Source organism: Saccopteryx leptura, chromosome 12 (genome assembly GCF_036850995.1).
Source record: "Saccopteryx leptura isolate mSacLep1 chromosome 12, mSacLep1_pri_phased_curated, whole genome shotgun sequence".
Classification (NCBI taxonomy): Eukaryota; Metazoa; Chordata; class Mammalia; order Chiroptera; family Emballonuridae; genus Saccopteryx; species Saccopteryx leptura.
In genome coordinates this window covers 26,458,927-26,474,574 of record NC_089514.1, presented here as the reverse complement: position 1 = coordinate 26,474,574, position 15,648 = coordinate 26,458,927, and the positions used below count along the sequence as shown (strand labels likewise).

The 15,648-nt window shown below is 36.5% G+C and overlaps 1 protein-coding gene across 1 annotated transcript in view; it reads right to left on the bottom strand.

The window, feature by feature from the left end:
* Window positions 1–15,648, bottom strand: part of THSD7A (thrombospondin type 1 domain containing 7A) — a 391,822-nt gene that overhangs the window by 69,199 nt on the left and 306,975 nt on the right. The window contains exons 10-11 of the mRNA XM_066354435.1: window positions 5,870–6,002; window positions 4,590–4,693 (exon numbers count right to left, since the gene is read on the bottom strand). Of these exons, the coding sequence (XP_066210532.1) occupies window positions 4,590–4,693; window positions 5,870–6,002 (237 nt within the window). The remainder of the gene's footprint in view (window positions 1–4,589; window positions 4,694–5,869; window positions 6,003–15,648) is intronic.

The following is a 15,648-nucleotide window of genomic DNA, read 5'->3' as shown; positions in this document are numbered from 1 at the left end:
GGATGTCATTTCTGACCCAGCAAGGAAATAGTAATTTAAAGATAATAGCATTTAGGTTCTTTAGGTATAACGAAATGCCTAAACAGCGTATAAATGCAAATAGATTATAGGAAAAAAAATCTATTAATGGTAAAATATTATACAATAACTATGTTCCCCTCTGTATACAGTTTATTTTAGAGAATTGAGCTTCTGTGACTTCATCAAAACCCTTTCTGGAAATTTTATCCAAATTTCTATCTTCTGTCTTAAGCTATGTCAATAGCTACATTTCCAATGCATACTTGGATATTTAATTGGCTCCCCTGCTAGCACCTCTAACACAATATACAAAAAATACTTTCTAAAACCAGCTCTACATTCAGATCTAAGAATTTTCACTAATATTATAACTATTCTCAAGCTACAAATATTGGAGTTAAAGAATCATATAATCATCTTTGACCTGTTTATTTTTACTTCTGCTATTGCTTGCCACTAAATCCTAAAATTATTTTCTTCTATTGTATGTTGAAGATCCACTTATTTTTGCCCAGTCCTGCCACTATAATTCCTTGGACTCTACTACTTCCTCCTTGCGTTGCTACATAGTGTACTAGCTGGCATACAGACCCACGCGTCCTATCTCCTTAATTTATTCCGTACACACTGACAGATGAAACACTGCTTTCATCGCGTGCCTGCTCCTACGACCTATTGAACAAGGTCTGAAAGACTGATCCTGACATTTATAACTTTCTACAAAATCACCCCAGGCTCCAGATCATACCTTCAGATCTTCAATTCCCACTATTCTGTGAACACATTTGATGTTTTTATTTTGCTTACTTCAAATGCTTAGCTTATAGAATTGATCTTATTTTGTATTTTTTTTCCTTCCTGCTAATTCTAATATTATGGTACAAGTCAAGTTCCAGCTCATCCTTGACATCTTTCTTAAGCTCTTTAGCTTCAAATTGTTGCTTTTGCCATGGATCAGTTTCAGTCTTTAACTTCTACATGTTGCATAAATGTGTAGGAGAAGCACATAGTTAATAAACCAGTGATGTCATTTCCCTAACCGAATGTAAGCTCCTTGGCTTGAACATCTTCATTCTTACCTGAAACTTATGGCTCTTTCTACACAGCCTTCTGAATACAATCACAGTGGAGTGAGTGACTGCAATGAGAAAATCTGATGTAGTAGGGAGGACAGGGGGCAGCTTCTCTATCGTCTTCGCTGAATGATGCTAATCCTTACTGAAAAATTATTTTAATCATTAAAAATCAGCACAGGCCCTGACTGGTTGGCTCAGCAGTAAAGCATAGGCCCAGTGTGTGAAAGTCCCAAGTTCAATTCCCGGCTAGGGCACACAGGAGAAGTGTCCATCTGCTTCTCCACCCCTCCCCCTCTCCTTCCTCTCTGTCTCTCTCTCCCCCTCCCGCAGCCAAGGCTCCATCGGAGCAAAGTTGGGGGGTGCTGAGGATGGCTCTGTGGCCTCTGCCCCAGGCGCTAGAATGGCTCAGGCTACAACAGAGCAACGTCCCAGATGGGCAGAGCATCGCCCCCTGGTGGGCATGCCGGGTGGATCCCGGTCGGGCACATGCCAGAGTCTGTCTCACTGCTTCTCTGCTTCTAACTTCAGAAAAATTAAAAAAAATTAAAAAAAAACCAAAACACACACAAAAAAAACCCAGTACAAGCTGGTACTTTTTAAGTCTCTGACTAGATGAAAATAGCAAGAATCTGACAGGTCAATCATACAGAGTTCTGAAGACAGCCAGCCATGTCCATTGAAGGAAGAACATTTTGCCTTGCCATGACTACCAAAATATATTTCTACACTCTTGATTCTCATTTCATGTTTCTTTAGAAATATAGTCTCCAAGAAAAAAAATAATCTTTAAATCTACCAAAGCAACCAAGGTAGTCTTCATATGGAATTTAAGAGGATTCTTCTTTGTATATTTATGCAGAAATGACTTTCTCTTTCTAAACAGCTTGGAAATAGAAAACACTGCCAAGATAGAGTAAGTAGCCTGACATGTATCCCAAGATTCGACCTCATTATTTAAGTACAGGCAGAAGAAGAGAAACCAGTAACAAGAAACCAAAAATGAAGCAATCAGAAAGGCAGGAGAGGACAGCATTGAGGAAGCCAAAGACCCCTTTTCACAGTAAGTGTGGGTCACAGTATTAGATATTACAAGGCAGTCACCCAGGATGAAGAACGAATAGAAATTTTCAGATCTGGAAATGAAAAGATTATATAGTAATCATAGAAAGAACAGCTTTCATACAGACTTTGTGTCAAAAATACAAAAGACCCATGTTAGTATTGCTGCTTTTATGCCTACTATGAGCTATGCGCACTTTCATTGGGGCCATGATCTCACAGGAAGGGGAAAGGTTTAACATTTAATGAGACTTAATATGTGCAAAGCACTGTGAGGGTCATTATGTTCCCAGCCTCAGAGGCAGGAAATAAATGAACCAAGGTTCTGCAGTTATTAGGTTAAAGAGTTTAGACCTGAAGCTGTGTTCACGCTTGTGCTGTTTCTACCGTGTGTCAGATTTTCTCCCATGGTAGTTTATACAAATATGGCTTTCATCTGTTTTACCTGCTTTCATTTCACACTTGGATGCTTGGGTATTACTGTGCATAGATTTTAGAATATGAAAATTGGAATAATCCTAAAAGATCATTTGGTCCAACCCCTTTTTCCTTTTTCTTTCATCTAAATTAGTGGTTTTCAATGGCTGGTTCATCAGAAATTTCCCAATGATTATAGACTCTATAATTTTCATATGACATCCGGGTGGTTAACTCTTTCATGGACCAGCAATTATTGGGTCTATAATCTTCTAATTATAGTCTGACTCTTGTTCATTACTTCAACTTTCCGGGTCTCAGTTTATTTAGATCAGTGGACCACCAGTTTACTTACATCAGTTGTGCTGGTCTGCCAGAAATATCCTGCCGGTCTATGAAAGTGTTAACCATCTGCTGTTGTATGAAGATTACAAACCCTATGATTATAGACTCTGCAGTTTTTGTACAACATCACAGGAGTTAACTCCTTCATAGGCCAGCAATGATCATAACTATAATCTTCTAATTACAGAGTGAGTCTTATTCATTACTTCATTACTTTCCGGGAATCAATTTATCCCAGAAAGTGAAGTAATGAATAAGACTCACACTGTATTGGTGAAGGAACAAGAACTAAAACTACTTTTGCTCATTTCTAAACCAATACCTGTTTTCATTATAAACTCCAAGGAGGACCCAAATTGCTCGCTAACACAAGTTTCATTCAAGAAGAAATTAGTAGGGCATGATAAGAATGTCTCGTATCACTCAGTTTCTTGATGAGTGATTTGAAATGGGGTGGGGGGGAATGACTTTCAATTCTAAATACCCAAGTCTCTTTCATGGTAAACAGACACGGTTATTTTTTTAGCTAAAGTTCATGGTGGAGGATACATAAAGAAAATTAGGCATCTAAAATAAAATCCTAAAAATCACTAGGTGGTTTGTATTATTTATATATTAAATTTTATGGTTAAAATAAATACTTCTAAAATGATGATCATAAATAGAAGATTTTTACAAAAAAGTAGCTGTTTTTCCCAAATTAGGAAAGCAAACTTCTCATTGTAAAGAAAAGGGGGTTCCAGGTCACCTCAGCAGAAGCTGGCATTCTGTTCTGTATGCTCAGATGTTTGCATCGTCTTCAAATAATATAACTACAATGGAGGGAGCAAAACATCGTATAAATCAGAGAGGTGGTGGCTGTGTGTTCAATTGCATATTCAGCTACATTTTAGTTATGTAGAAATTACATGCTGAGTCAATATGAGTAAAAAAAAAAATCATGTACTCTCTAAAGACTGAATTTGCTACATGTATAATAATATGTTCCAAAGCTTCAAATGTAAGTATTATTTACAATATCCAGTAAATAATGGTGGCAAGCTGGAAACATTTCCAGGACTCATTTCTGCATGAATTCATGTTAGCTCACAGTGCAGACAGATTGCTGTTCACATATGGCAGAATTCGAGTACATGAATCTGCCATTTAAAAATCAGTCCTGCATATGAACAGAAGTAGGATAGCCATGGCAATGACAGGGATGTCATTGCTGAGACTTTCTGGAAAAGGTAACCAATCATATTGTATCTATAGTGCACATAAATAATGCAGTTGGGCACGGATATAAGGATCTTGTTGATTGTTAAAGTAACAAGCAAAAGTGTTATGAGACACCATAATCCAAAATCTAACAACAACAACAAAAACAAACTACAGTGTACAATCTATGTCATAACCACCTTGAGAGCTTCGTTAGATTATCTTCTAGAGATCAATGAGGGAAGAATTCAGCCAGAGGAATTATGGGTAATGTCAAAGAACAAAGGACACAATTTAAAAAGGCAACTTTCCATGCTCTGGCATTAGGTAGACTAAGTGGTAAGCAGAGTTGTATCTGCTCTGCTCCGGTGGCTGAGCATGGCATCAGATGGCAAACCCATCCAGCTGGTGGCTAAGTTAGAGATGCTGGAGACATAAAAAGCAAATCCGCTGTGGAGTGCGGCCTCCCACCTCTTGCCTGTCGTCCGGGCCCGCAGCCCTCCTGCGCCCCCGGGCTGTCCTGTCGCACGCTCCAAGGGACTAACTGGCACCTACGCCATTTGTGCGTCTTCCACCTGCAAGAAAAGAACAGAAACCATATGGAGAACATGGCTTTGACCACTGCACACAGAAGTTTATTTGACAATATTCAGTCCCATCTAAATTCAATTTAGATCTCCAAGACAATTATCAAAAGCGGCAATAACATAAAAGTACTTTCTGTGGCAGTGGAGACAGAGTTCATTATGGTCAAGTTCTAAAAGAATAAACTCCACAAGGAGCATTTAGCCTTTTTAGTGATTAGGACTGCCAGCAGATATACCAGATGGTACCAGAAGCGATGCATTCTGTTTAATTAAGGTATGTTTATTTTCTATTCAAGTTACAAAACTACATTCATGTCATGAGCCTTTTGTATAGGACTCTCTCAGTGAGCATGGTAGTGGTAACTCAGACACTGTCATTATAATACACTTTACAAAAACAAATCCACCAAATAAGTACATTTCTTCTAATAGTTGTCAGTGTTCATTATGTAAACGTGCAGTTATACTATTTGTCATCTCAGAATTAAATACAGATAAATTAAGATGGCCAATCTGCCATCAATTTCACTTTAAATTGCTATTTTGTGATCACACATTCCATCAATGATGCCATAATATTTCATTTGTTTTCAGGATTGCAATTATACACCACATTAAGTCTCAGTTCTTTCTTTTAATAAATAGTGCTGAGGAAAAACCTCTCTAATAATTATCAAGGTGATAATATACAGCTTCAACAACTTTAATTCTCCTTGAGGTGCCCCTAAATGAATGGAACAAACACCTTACTAGCATCACTGAGATAAAGATGTCATTTCATGAGCAAGAATGCCATCGTTTAGGCAGGACAGGTGTTCTTTGGAGCCAAGGGAGGAATACTTAGGCTATTCCTTTAAGTGAAAAGGAATTGCTTCCCAGAACATATGTTTCATAATTATCAACAACTTCCCTGCCTTTCTTGTAGTTGCGTCAACATCAGAATTTTCCCCTAACTCCTGGAGCTAAGACTGCAGTGTGCAAATTCATACAAGTAATTGTGTCCCTGGAGATAAGCTCAGTAGGAGAGCAGCTCTTTTAAAAAGGCAAGAGATGGCACCTACAGCCACAAACACCCCAAATGCCACTGAACCTATGGGACAGGGTTGGACTTCAAGTATGCTGCCTAATGCATCGGTCACAGTGCTTTCTCGTTAACTCCGTTACCTGTAGCTCTGGCATGCCTGTGGGGCCTCGCAGGCCTTCTCCTCGTAGAGAGGCTCAGTGCAGTCCCTGCCTCCGTTGGCTGGCAGCTGAATGATGACCCGGTGTCGAGATTGCTTCTTGACTCTGGAGTCCCCTAGAATGAGGCAGCATTTTAACTCCTGTACTCTGCCCTGAGCAAAGAACTTCCAGATACCAGCCTGTGTGAAGAAATTACATTGCCTCTAGCTACCTGTGCTTTGACAGCCCTGAATGAGAGCCCTCATCTAGTCTAATCATTTCCTAAATTCTCCCCAACACCGCTTATATTGAAAACCCAATCAATTTATATTTTAAAAATGTGAAGAATGAAGAAAACAGTTCGACAGTCGTCTCGCCTTCCTAATGCACAATTGCAAAGTAATTGCTCTTTTGTATATTTCTCTCCCCTTGAGAAATATGACAGCTCTAATTAATTTATTTCCCTCTACCTTAAGTTTATTTTCATGCCATTTCACATAACCCTGTTTACCACATGGGACGCATACACATCTAATGAATCTTTCTTAGGAAAATGTATTCCATGTTTTAATGTGAAATTTTATTTCTTTGTTAGTCACTTAATTTGAAATGCATAACTCATAAATTATTCCAGTCATTTATTATTCATGTTAAACAGTCTAAGATCTTCAATTCAAGTCACATTCTAAACATCAGGGCTGTAAGCAGTGCAATGAAAGTCATTTACTAGAGGCAGAATTTTTAGAGAAGCATTCGAAATAGCAATAATTACTGTAAGTAAATAACTCCAAAATATGTTAAAAAACCAAAGGAAATAAGATTAATCTCCAATGAAACTATCAATTTGATAGTATTATTGATATAAAGATGTTCAAAGTCTTTTAGTATTAGAAACAGATAATGTTTAAGACTTGCCAATTTTAACAAAAAAATATATTCCAACTTACAATAAATATACTTTAGGGATAAACAGCCACATGGTTCAATTTCCCTCACAAAATAATTCCCTAAAGAATTATTTTAATAGAGTTCCCATTTACATATTTTCAATATCATCAAATACTTACTATATAGACTATAGAAAGAGAAATTTTGAAGGCTTAGTAGCCCTGATCAATGAAAGCTTAAACAGAAATGAAATGAAACATTCTTAAAGTTGTTATGTTAGTGGAAAAATATGATTTGACAGAACTTTCCAATAATGAAAATCTTTTCTCATGAAGTTAAGATGTTCCTCAACATGGTCTGGGCAACTGACTCCCAGCAATGTGGACTGAGGATTCCTGTGTTAGATGGGAATAAGGATTAGATTAGTAATTCATAAATGACTGACTGCATAATTTCTTTAAAAAGACAAAATCAAAAAACATATACCTATACCCTGAACTACTAAATCAGAATTTTGGGGAGCTGGGTTTGGAAATCTGTTTTTTACCAAGCTTGCCAGGGCACTGTTATGAACACTCACATTTACTATCTACTAGAATAGATGATCTTACACATCTTGTCCCAATTTCAGATTCTGGGGTTCACATGTAACTTCGTAGGATTATTTCCACTGTGGGGGAAACCAGTACTATTAATGACTGTATTAACTATTTTGGGGAATAATTGGAATACTACAGTTAATGGAGTACGGAGTTAGGGACTGACGGTAGTGAGTAGTAAAGAACTACTTTGAAAATATTATAATGAGCTTTTTTATAATAGTTTCGAACAGTAGTAGTTTGAATGCTAGCTCCAACATTTACATGCTATGTATTTATCTAGGAAAAATCTAAGAAATGCCAATAGGACTTTTAATAAAATTGCTAATGCAGTCTCTATCCATTTTATTGTATAGGATGTACAATGACTCCTATTTTAATGCCCAGATGATAAATTATTTTAATGATTTAGAGCTAGAAAAAAAAAATTTTAAATGTCATTCTTTTTTATTGCTGAGTAATGTGGGTTTTTTTATTTTTTAAATTTATTTATTCATTTTAGAGAGGAGAGGGAGAGACAGAGGGAGAGAAAGGAGAGACAGAGAGAGAGAAGGTGGGGAGGAGCTGGAAGCATCAACTCCCATATGTGCCTTGACCAGGCAAGCCCAGGGTTTTGAACCGGCAACCTCAGCATTTCCAGGTCTACGCTTTATCCACTGCGCCACCACAGGTCAGGATAGAGCTAGAAAAAATTTTGTTTCCCCTGACCATCAGTTAGAATCCACGGTGCTTCTATTTTTTTTTTTTTTTGCTTTGTTCACTAGAATCTCAGAGCTAAGTTTCTTCTCAATTGCAGAAGCTTAACTTAATTTTTTTTTAATTTTTATTTTATTGATTTTAATTTATTGTGTTTACATCGATTCAAGTGTCCCACCAAATATATCACCCCCACCCCCGTGTTCCCCTCAACATCCCCCTTGCCCCTTCCCCCAACACCCTCCCTTCTTTCATCCAGGATTTGCTGTCCCGCTCTCTATAACGCTGTGTAATGTATATATAATTTCACCAATCTCTTTCCCTTCTCTGATCCCATCCTCTCCTCCCCTTTCCCTCTGACCGCTGTCCCTCTGGTTCCTTAGACCCCACCTCTGCCTCTATTCCATTCCTCAGTTCACATTGTTCATTAGATTCCTCAAATGAGTGAGGTCACATGATTTTTTTCTTTCTCTGCCTGGCTTATTTCACTTGAAGCTTACCTTAATTCTCATTTGATAGTATAATTTTTCTCTTCTTTCCCCATTTACTACTTGACTCTGTCCTTCTTTTAGTATTGTTTTCTATTTTTCTTTTGGTTTATGATCTGTCATTAATGTTTTTAAAAGAGTATACACACTATGGCCATCCTTGCCATTTATTTAGCATTGGGGGAAGAAAGAGGTGTTTGAGTTTTAACATGGAAAAGAAGAAAAGAAACAGAGGAGCAGATCTTTCCTTCTGAGGAAGGTCAATAAACCTCTTGCCCTTCCTTTTTTATTTTTTTGTAACACAGAGAGAGAGAGGGACAGATAGGGACAGACAGACAGGAAGGGAGAGAGATGAGAAGCACCAATTCTTCATTGTGACACCTTAGTTGTTCATTGATTGCTTTCTCATATGTGCCTTGACCAGGGAGCTACAGCAGACTGAGTGACCCCTTGCTCAAGCCAGCGACTCAGGGCTCAAGCTGGCGAGCCTTGCTCAAACCAGATGAACCCACACTCAAACTGGCGACCTCGGGGTTTTAAACCTGGGTCCTCCGCATTCCAGTCCGATGCTCTATCCACTGTGCCACCGCCTGGTCAGACCCTCTTGCCCTTCTTAACTTGCAGATAGACAAAAAACATGGAACTGGAAACAAGGGATCCAGAGACTGTAGATGACTGAGTTCAGCATCACCAGCACTTTATAGACTGAAGCTTTGGATCATTAATTGTCTAGATGTCACCTATAACATAGGCAGGGCTGTTCAGATTTGGGAGCAGCAATCAAATGTTAGTGTTTCCTTTCTACTTTGTTTAATGACATAAAGCAACAATGAGACCTAATGTAAAACTCTAAAACATTCTACTGCTTTCTCATCACAACCCGCACAAGTTTGTACTTGATATTTAAGACTAAGAAAACTCTTCTCGCTTCCATAATTGGTTCCACCTTGGCAATCAAGTTATTTTTATAAGAAGTTCAAATACCCTAACCTTATGCAGCCCACAGGACAGAGATTGTGACCTAATTCAAGAGAAACATTCTGAAGCCGTTAACACAGGAAGTGTCATGACATCCATGTTTCTACCCACTAAGAGGTTCGTCTCTTCTTAGATCTCAGTTAAGAAATTACTTATACGTTCAAATAAACAGCACTGTGGAGCTCACCGATGTTACAGAGCTCCCAGATCAAAGTGCAGACAAAGGGAGAGAGCTACAGCACACATTAAAAAAGAAAAGTAGAAGGTTCCTCATTAACAAAATTCCAGTTTGCCAGCTGGAATTTTACAACCTTCATAATTTCCTGTCTGTACTTACACCCAGTTTATTATATGTAGTTAATATACATACATGGCTCCCATTTATCTCAGCGTTTTAGCACCCAGAATAGTCACACGTAGTAAGGACTTAATAAATATTTGCTGAATGATCAAACACATTTATTTCATTTCTTTTCATCTGGATTTTTAACATTTATTTCTTTTAATCCATTTCCTTATAGTAGTAAAAACATGGCTACTAAGTCTGTGCTTTGAAGATTAACAAAAAATAAAGGTATTATTTTGTCCATGGAAGAACATGGAAAAAATAGAGAAATATTCCTGTAGTGTTTATACTTGAAAATACCTATTTAGGATAGGGATAGGAAAAAAAAAGGATTATATATTCAGAAAACAGTTAGGTCATTTATTCAGAAAACAATCAGGCACATAGATTCAGAGGGTATGTAATCTCTCACACAGTTACAGTATTTTTTCAGATTCCTTCACACAGTCAAGAGGAGAATTTCAAGGGCAGGCCAAACTAAGATTGTTAAACAGGACGTGGGAGAAAGAGCAGGCTGGAGGACCATAGTGATAGGAAATTGGAAAAGAAGTGTTTCAGGCAAGGGGCAAAATGTAAAGGTATTTTTCATATCTTTGGGGTAAAGGCATCAAGAGAGAATAGAAGCCGCTGCAATATTCCTCTAGCTGTCAAGTCAATAAATGTAGTGTGAAGAAAAGGGAGTAAACACAGGTTGAGCAGCTAAATGTATTATTTGATCAAAATATTGATTTTTTTAAAGATTAGTTACAAATAATTTATATTCATAAACATATCCTCTTTTAAAAAAAATAACACCCTTTGTAAAATTTATGAAAATTTGAAAATTTAACAAGTGCACTGGTTTAAGGTTTATACTACTCTCTACTCAATACTGATCTTTATCGGCATTGATTTTTCAAGAGGTATCTTGAGAGAGGGCTGAATAACATTTCAAATAACTCCTTTTGTTCTTGCTGGAATGCTAAGCTATTCTGTTCTATTTTCTGCAATACTAAAGTGTAATTTTACCCCTTGAAATTGATTTTTTTAAAGGAGGTTAGCTCCACACTTTCATTAATTCAAAACTCTTATAATCTTTAGACTTCACCTGCAGAATTAAATTTAAAAGAACCACCCCATCCCGGAATCAATCTTCTGTTGCTCTTATCTATCCTTAAACATTCAACTTTGTTTTGCCTTTTTAAAATTGTGTGTGAAAGTCAGTGTAATTTCAATGAAACCTGGACCATTCCCATTTCATACCAAATAATGAAAAACTAACCACATATCATGGCTTTATTTTCCTTGTAACAAAAGGCTAGTTTTGTATAACACCACTGTATCTTTATTCTCAGTTACGGCAGAATACAGGGGAAACAGAAGAGACTTCTCCCGGCACACAAAGCATCTTGGCACTGTTGTCAAACAGCAGCCCCTCTCCTACCCCCTTGATTTTCTTTATTCCTTCAATATACAATTATGGTTATTCTTTTGAAGTTTGAGTGCCTAGGTTTAGGGTTTCTAGAAGCCTATTGTTATAGGAGACTCAATCAACAGCTGCCAAATAGAACAGGCAGGTCAGATCTGCTGGTGGTGAGATGACCTACGCCCAACCAAAGCCAGCCCCGCCTCTCAGAGAGCCTCCTGCACACAAGACTAGAGATTTCTGAGCTGGAATATCTCGAGGAGAACAGTATCATGGTGGCACCACGCATTTTAATTAAGAAAAGTTACCCAACAGACCATGGCAACTAAACCCATTATATCTCACATGCCTGTTACTTGTCACAAGAAACTAGCAGTCCCCAACCCCCCCCCCTAAATGTCTTTCATTATCACCTGGATCCAGAGAACTAGTGACATGCATACCCCGATTTTCAATTTCTCATTCTCTTCCATCCTCTGCTCCTACCACTGCACCAGTGCACATTAGATCTCATGTTTGCTCATCTTCTATCTCTTCCTACAAAGCCTCCTTCACATTCTTTGCAGTGGAAGCTGATGCTACCTAGACACCTTCCCATCTTTTTTCCTCCTTTACCTTTAAAATTCTCCAACTTCTCAGAAGCCCCTAACATCAACTTTACCATGAACTATCTACTTTGTAGCAGCCATCTACCAACACGTCACTAATTAACAACCCTAGCATGTCCCTTACTGTAATCCTTTCCCCTCCTCTAGCCTTGTCACCCCGTTTGGTGGCTTTGGCATCCACATGGTTATTGTATCCAAGGCCCTGTACTCTGCAATACTGTACTTCCTCACCTCTCCAGTGACCTTTTCCCACACCTCACATCAATTACTAGCTCTTCTGTTCACCCCATGATGGTTTTATTATGATCACTACCTGTACACTCTCATCTTTAAACATTTTACTTTCTGGTCACACTCCTCCTAATCTTTCAGTTCACTTACTTTAGTTCTCATCTTACTCAAATTCTTCAAATTCAAAATGGCCAATCCAATGTTCACGTCACTTTTTCAGTATCTATCATGACCTTGGTTCCATCCCGATCCAAATTAGATCCCATACTCTGCTATTATTACAAGTACTCTCTTGGAAACACCTTTGACTCCCTGTTACTCTCTCCCTTGCTTGTATTTTCTGACAAAGTTCCAACCTTAATCAAAACCAGTTATTTTCCTGTACTTAGGCAATTGAAGATGACCACAGCCAGAGAAACATGGGCAATTGGATTGAAAAATCCCTTTCTACAGACATGACTCCATGTCTGTAGGGCACCCCATGTTGCCTACAACTTCTATTACACAGTATTAATTTGCCCATCTTTGCACTCTCCACAATGAAATACATCTTCTCTTTATTCAGAACTCTTCATCCTTCATACTCACTGAGAGATTAGAATAATCATTAAATGCTTTGAGTGTCTTGAACTGCCAGAATGTAAACTTCCTGAGAGCAGGAACATTAGTTTCTCTGTTTACTGCTACAGTCTTTTTACCTTTTTATTTAACATTGTGTCTGGCACATTACAGTTACATGAAACATTTTTTGTAGAATGAAAAAGTTAAGGATTTTAAAAAAATAATATATATAATATGAATCATTTAAAAATAATTTAACAGTAAATTTACCAGAAGATCCTCAATAAATAATAATAAATTTCTATAGTAAGTTTGTCTTTACCATGGTCTAAATACTTTTCCCAAATGGATACATAATTAGAGCTCTAAGAAAGACTGCTTTCAGCATGTCAAATTAAAGCATTTACTAGATGCTGACCATATACAGTGTCTAATGTCTTTACTACAGGAATTTATAGTCACTATAGACTAGACAACAAGTAATATATCAATTGGATCAGAGCTCACAAAGCAAGAGAACTTTAATATATATTATTTCATTTGCATCATAGGACAACTCACAGAAGTTATAATCATGACTTGGAGAGCTAATGTATCCTGCCTAAGGTGACTTTACTGCTAAGTGGCCAAGATGGATGTCTAAACCAGATTTGCTGATTCAAAGTACAGTCATTCCATTATATTATAAAACCCACTCCTCATTTCTATGTTCAAAAACTGAAAATTGTGTCCCTCTAATTCTAATTTAGTCCTTCATAACCCACCTCTATTCTATTTCCCAATTTCACATCTCAACTTTTCCCCACACACTTTAAGCTCCATGGGCTGGTTCCCGTTCTCTTCTTAAATAATGCCTCTTCCTTGTTGTCATCTAAGACTTTTCCTGATGCCTTTGATCCTTACTTGGGATTCTCTTACATGTTCTCTTCTTCAAAAAGATCTCTACTACCATCTTTGTACCAACATTTTCCCTAATATTTGCTTCCACACTGGTGTTTCCCTTTCCTTCCTGGAGTTCTTTCTGTTTTACTGCTAAATCTTATTACTGACTCCTGTAAATCCTAAATTATATAATTTATGTAGAAGAATTCTATATTTTAAATGATAGCAAAAGCTTTGAAGTCAGGGACAGTGTCTTCTTTACAAGGCCATCGATGTACTATTGATATACAGAAATCAAAATAAAAAGTTAGTAAGTATTTATGCATATAGTACAGATGAGTATTAATTTAAGTAATACATGCATAGTATTTTTTTGTGTGACAGAGACAGAAAGAGAGACAGAGGAAGGGACAGATAAGGATAGACAGATAGGAAGGGAGAGACATGAGAAGCATCAATTCTTCATTGTGGCACCTTAGTTGTTCATTTATTGCTTTCTCATATGTGCCTTGACTGGAGGGCTACAGCAGAGTGAGTGACTGCTTGCTCAAGCCAGCAATCTTGGGTTCAAGCTAGTGAGCTGTGCTTAAACTGATTGAGCCCGCTCTCAAGCCAGTGACGTCGGAGTTTCAAACCTGGGTTCTCTATGTCCCAGTATGATGCTTTATCCACCTCGCTACTGCCTGGTCCGGATATGCGAATAGCATTCACAATAATTTGCTCATTCCTTTATATGCTAGCATTTTCTAAAAGTGCCTTATTTAAGTTATCACAATTTGTTTTATATTATTTTAAAATTTTACATATGGTCAAATAAATCTCTTTCTTAGTACTATAAAAATCATTATCAAAGATCAAAATAAAACTCATGTTATTTAATTTTTAATTATAGTTTTTTATGACTAAGTTATATCTATTATTTTTTTCCTTCCCAGTCATATATTATGCATAATGAGATAACAAACACAGTTTCAAGAACTTACAAAAGAAAATTTATAGGTTACTAAACTTGTTCCTAATTTCTGAATACATTCCAATATTTCAAATTATTTTCAAATGACAATCTAAATAAATGAAAACATTATACTTGATTCCTCATTTTTATGAGTGACTATATGAGAGTTAATTTAATGGAATCTCTTCTGCTTCTTTTTTTTTTTTACTTTATTTCCTTTAAATACTTAGACCAAGTCCACTTTTATTTTAAATACTTGACCCAATATAAGAAAACACTCAATATAAGGAAAAGGGAAAGTTTTTCCCCCACTTTCAAAACTTCACTTAAAAATGTGAAATTTGTGTTAGATTATTAACCACACAGTTATAATATAACTGCATGAGTTTTGGAATTATTAGTACATGATCTTATCTTATGCTAACACAAAACATCAAATATAAAAATATCAAGAATAAAATTTCCAAGCATATGAATTCCATGTAATAAATAACCTTTTTATTGTAGTGCTGAATAACCAACAATTCCCACAGAAATATTAACTTATTAGAAGGTATTATTCTATTGCTAATTATGACCAAACCAAAGGATAACATATGGTGAGGTTTTAAGAATATAAGAGGATAAGAGAAGAAAATCTGGAAAAACAAGTCAGAAAATGACATTGTTTTATTAGTAATATTAATGCAATTATGCAATTAGCATTTTTTAAAAGTTAATTCCAACTTCTTTTATTTAAAAAGCTTTTTTAGATGCCTTAGAAGACTTATAAAAATAAAAATTTTCTATTCTTGGTCACTTTGTAGTTTAATTTTATTTAATAATTCAATACTTAAACTAGAAAAAGCATAAAGAGGAACTCATGTTTTAACTATATAAAATTATAGTTATGCTGTAAAAATTTCAGTATCAAATATATAATCTCATAATATCTTAAGGATTTAAATAGTTTTTGATAACTTAAAATATGTTAAACTAGAAGTTGATTCTTAATTAAATGTCTCTAGTGAGAATCAAGAATCAAAAATAAAAGAAAAGCATAAAAGGAATTTAAGAAGAACTATCTTTGTTGGGAGAGTAAAATAAAGAAATAGGAGACAGTGACATTGGTGACATTAAGAGAAAACTTGCTCAATTGGTGCAGA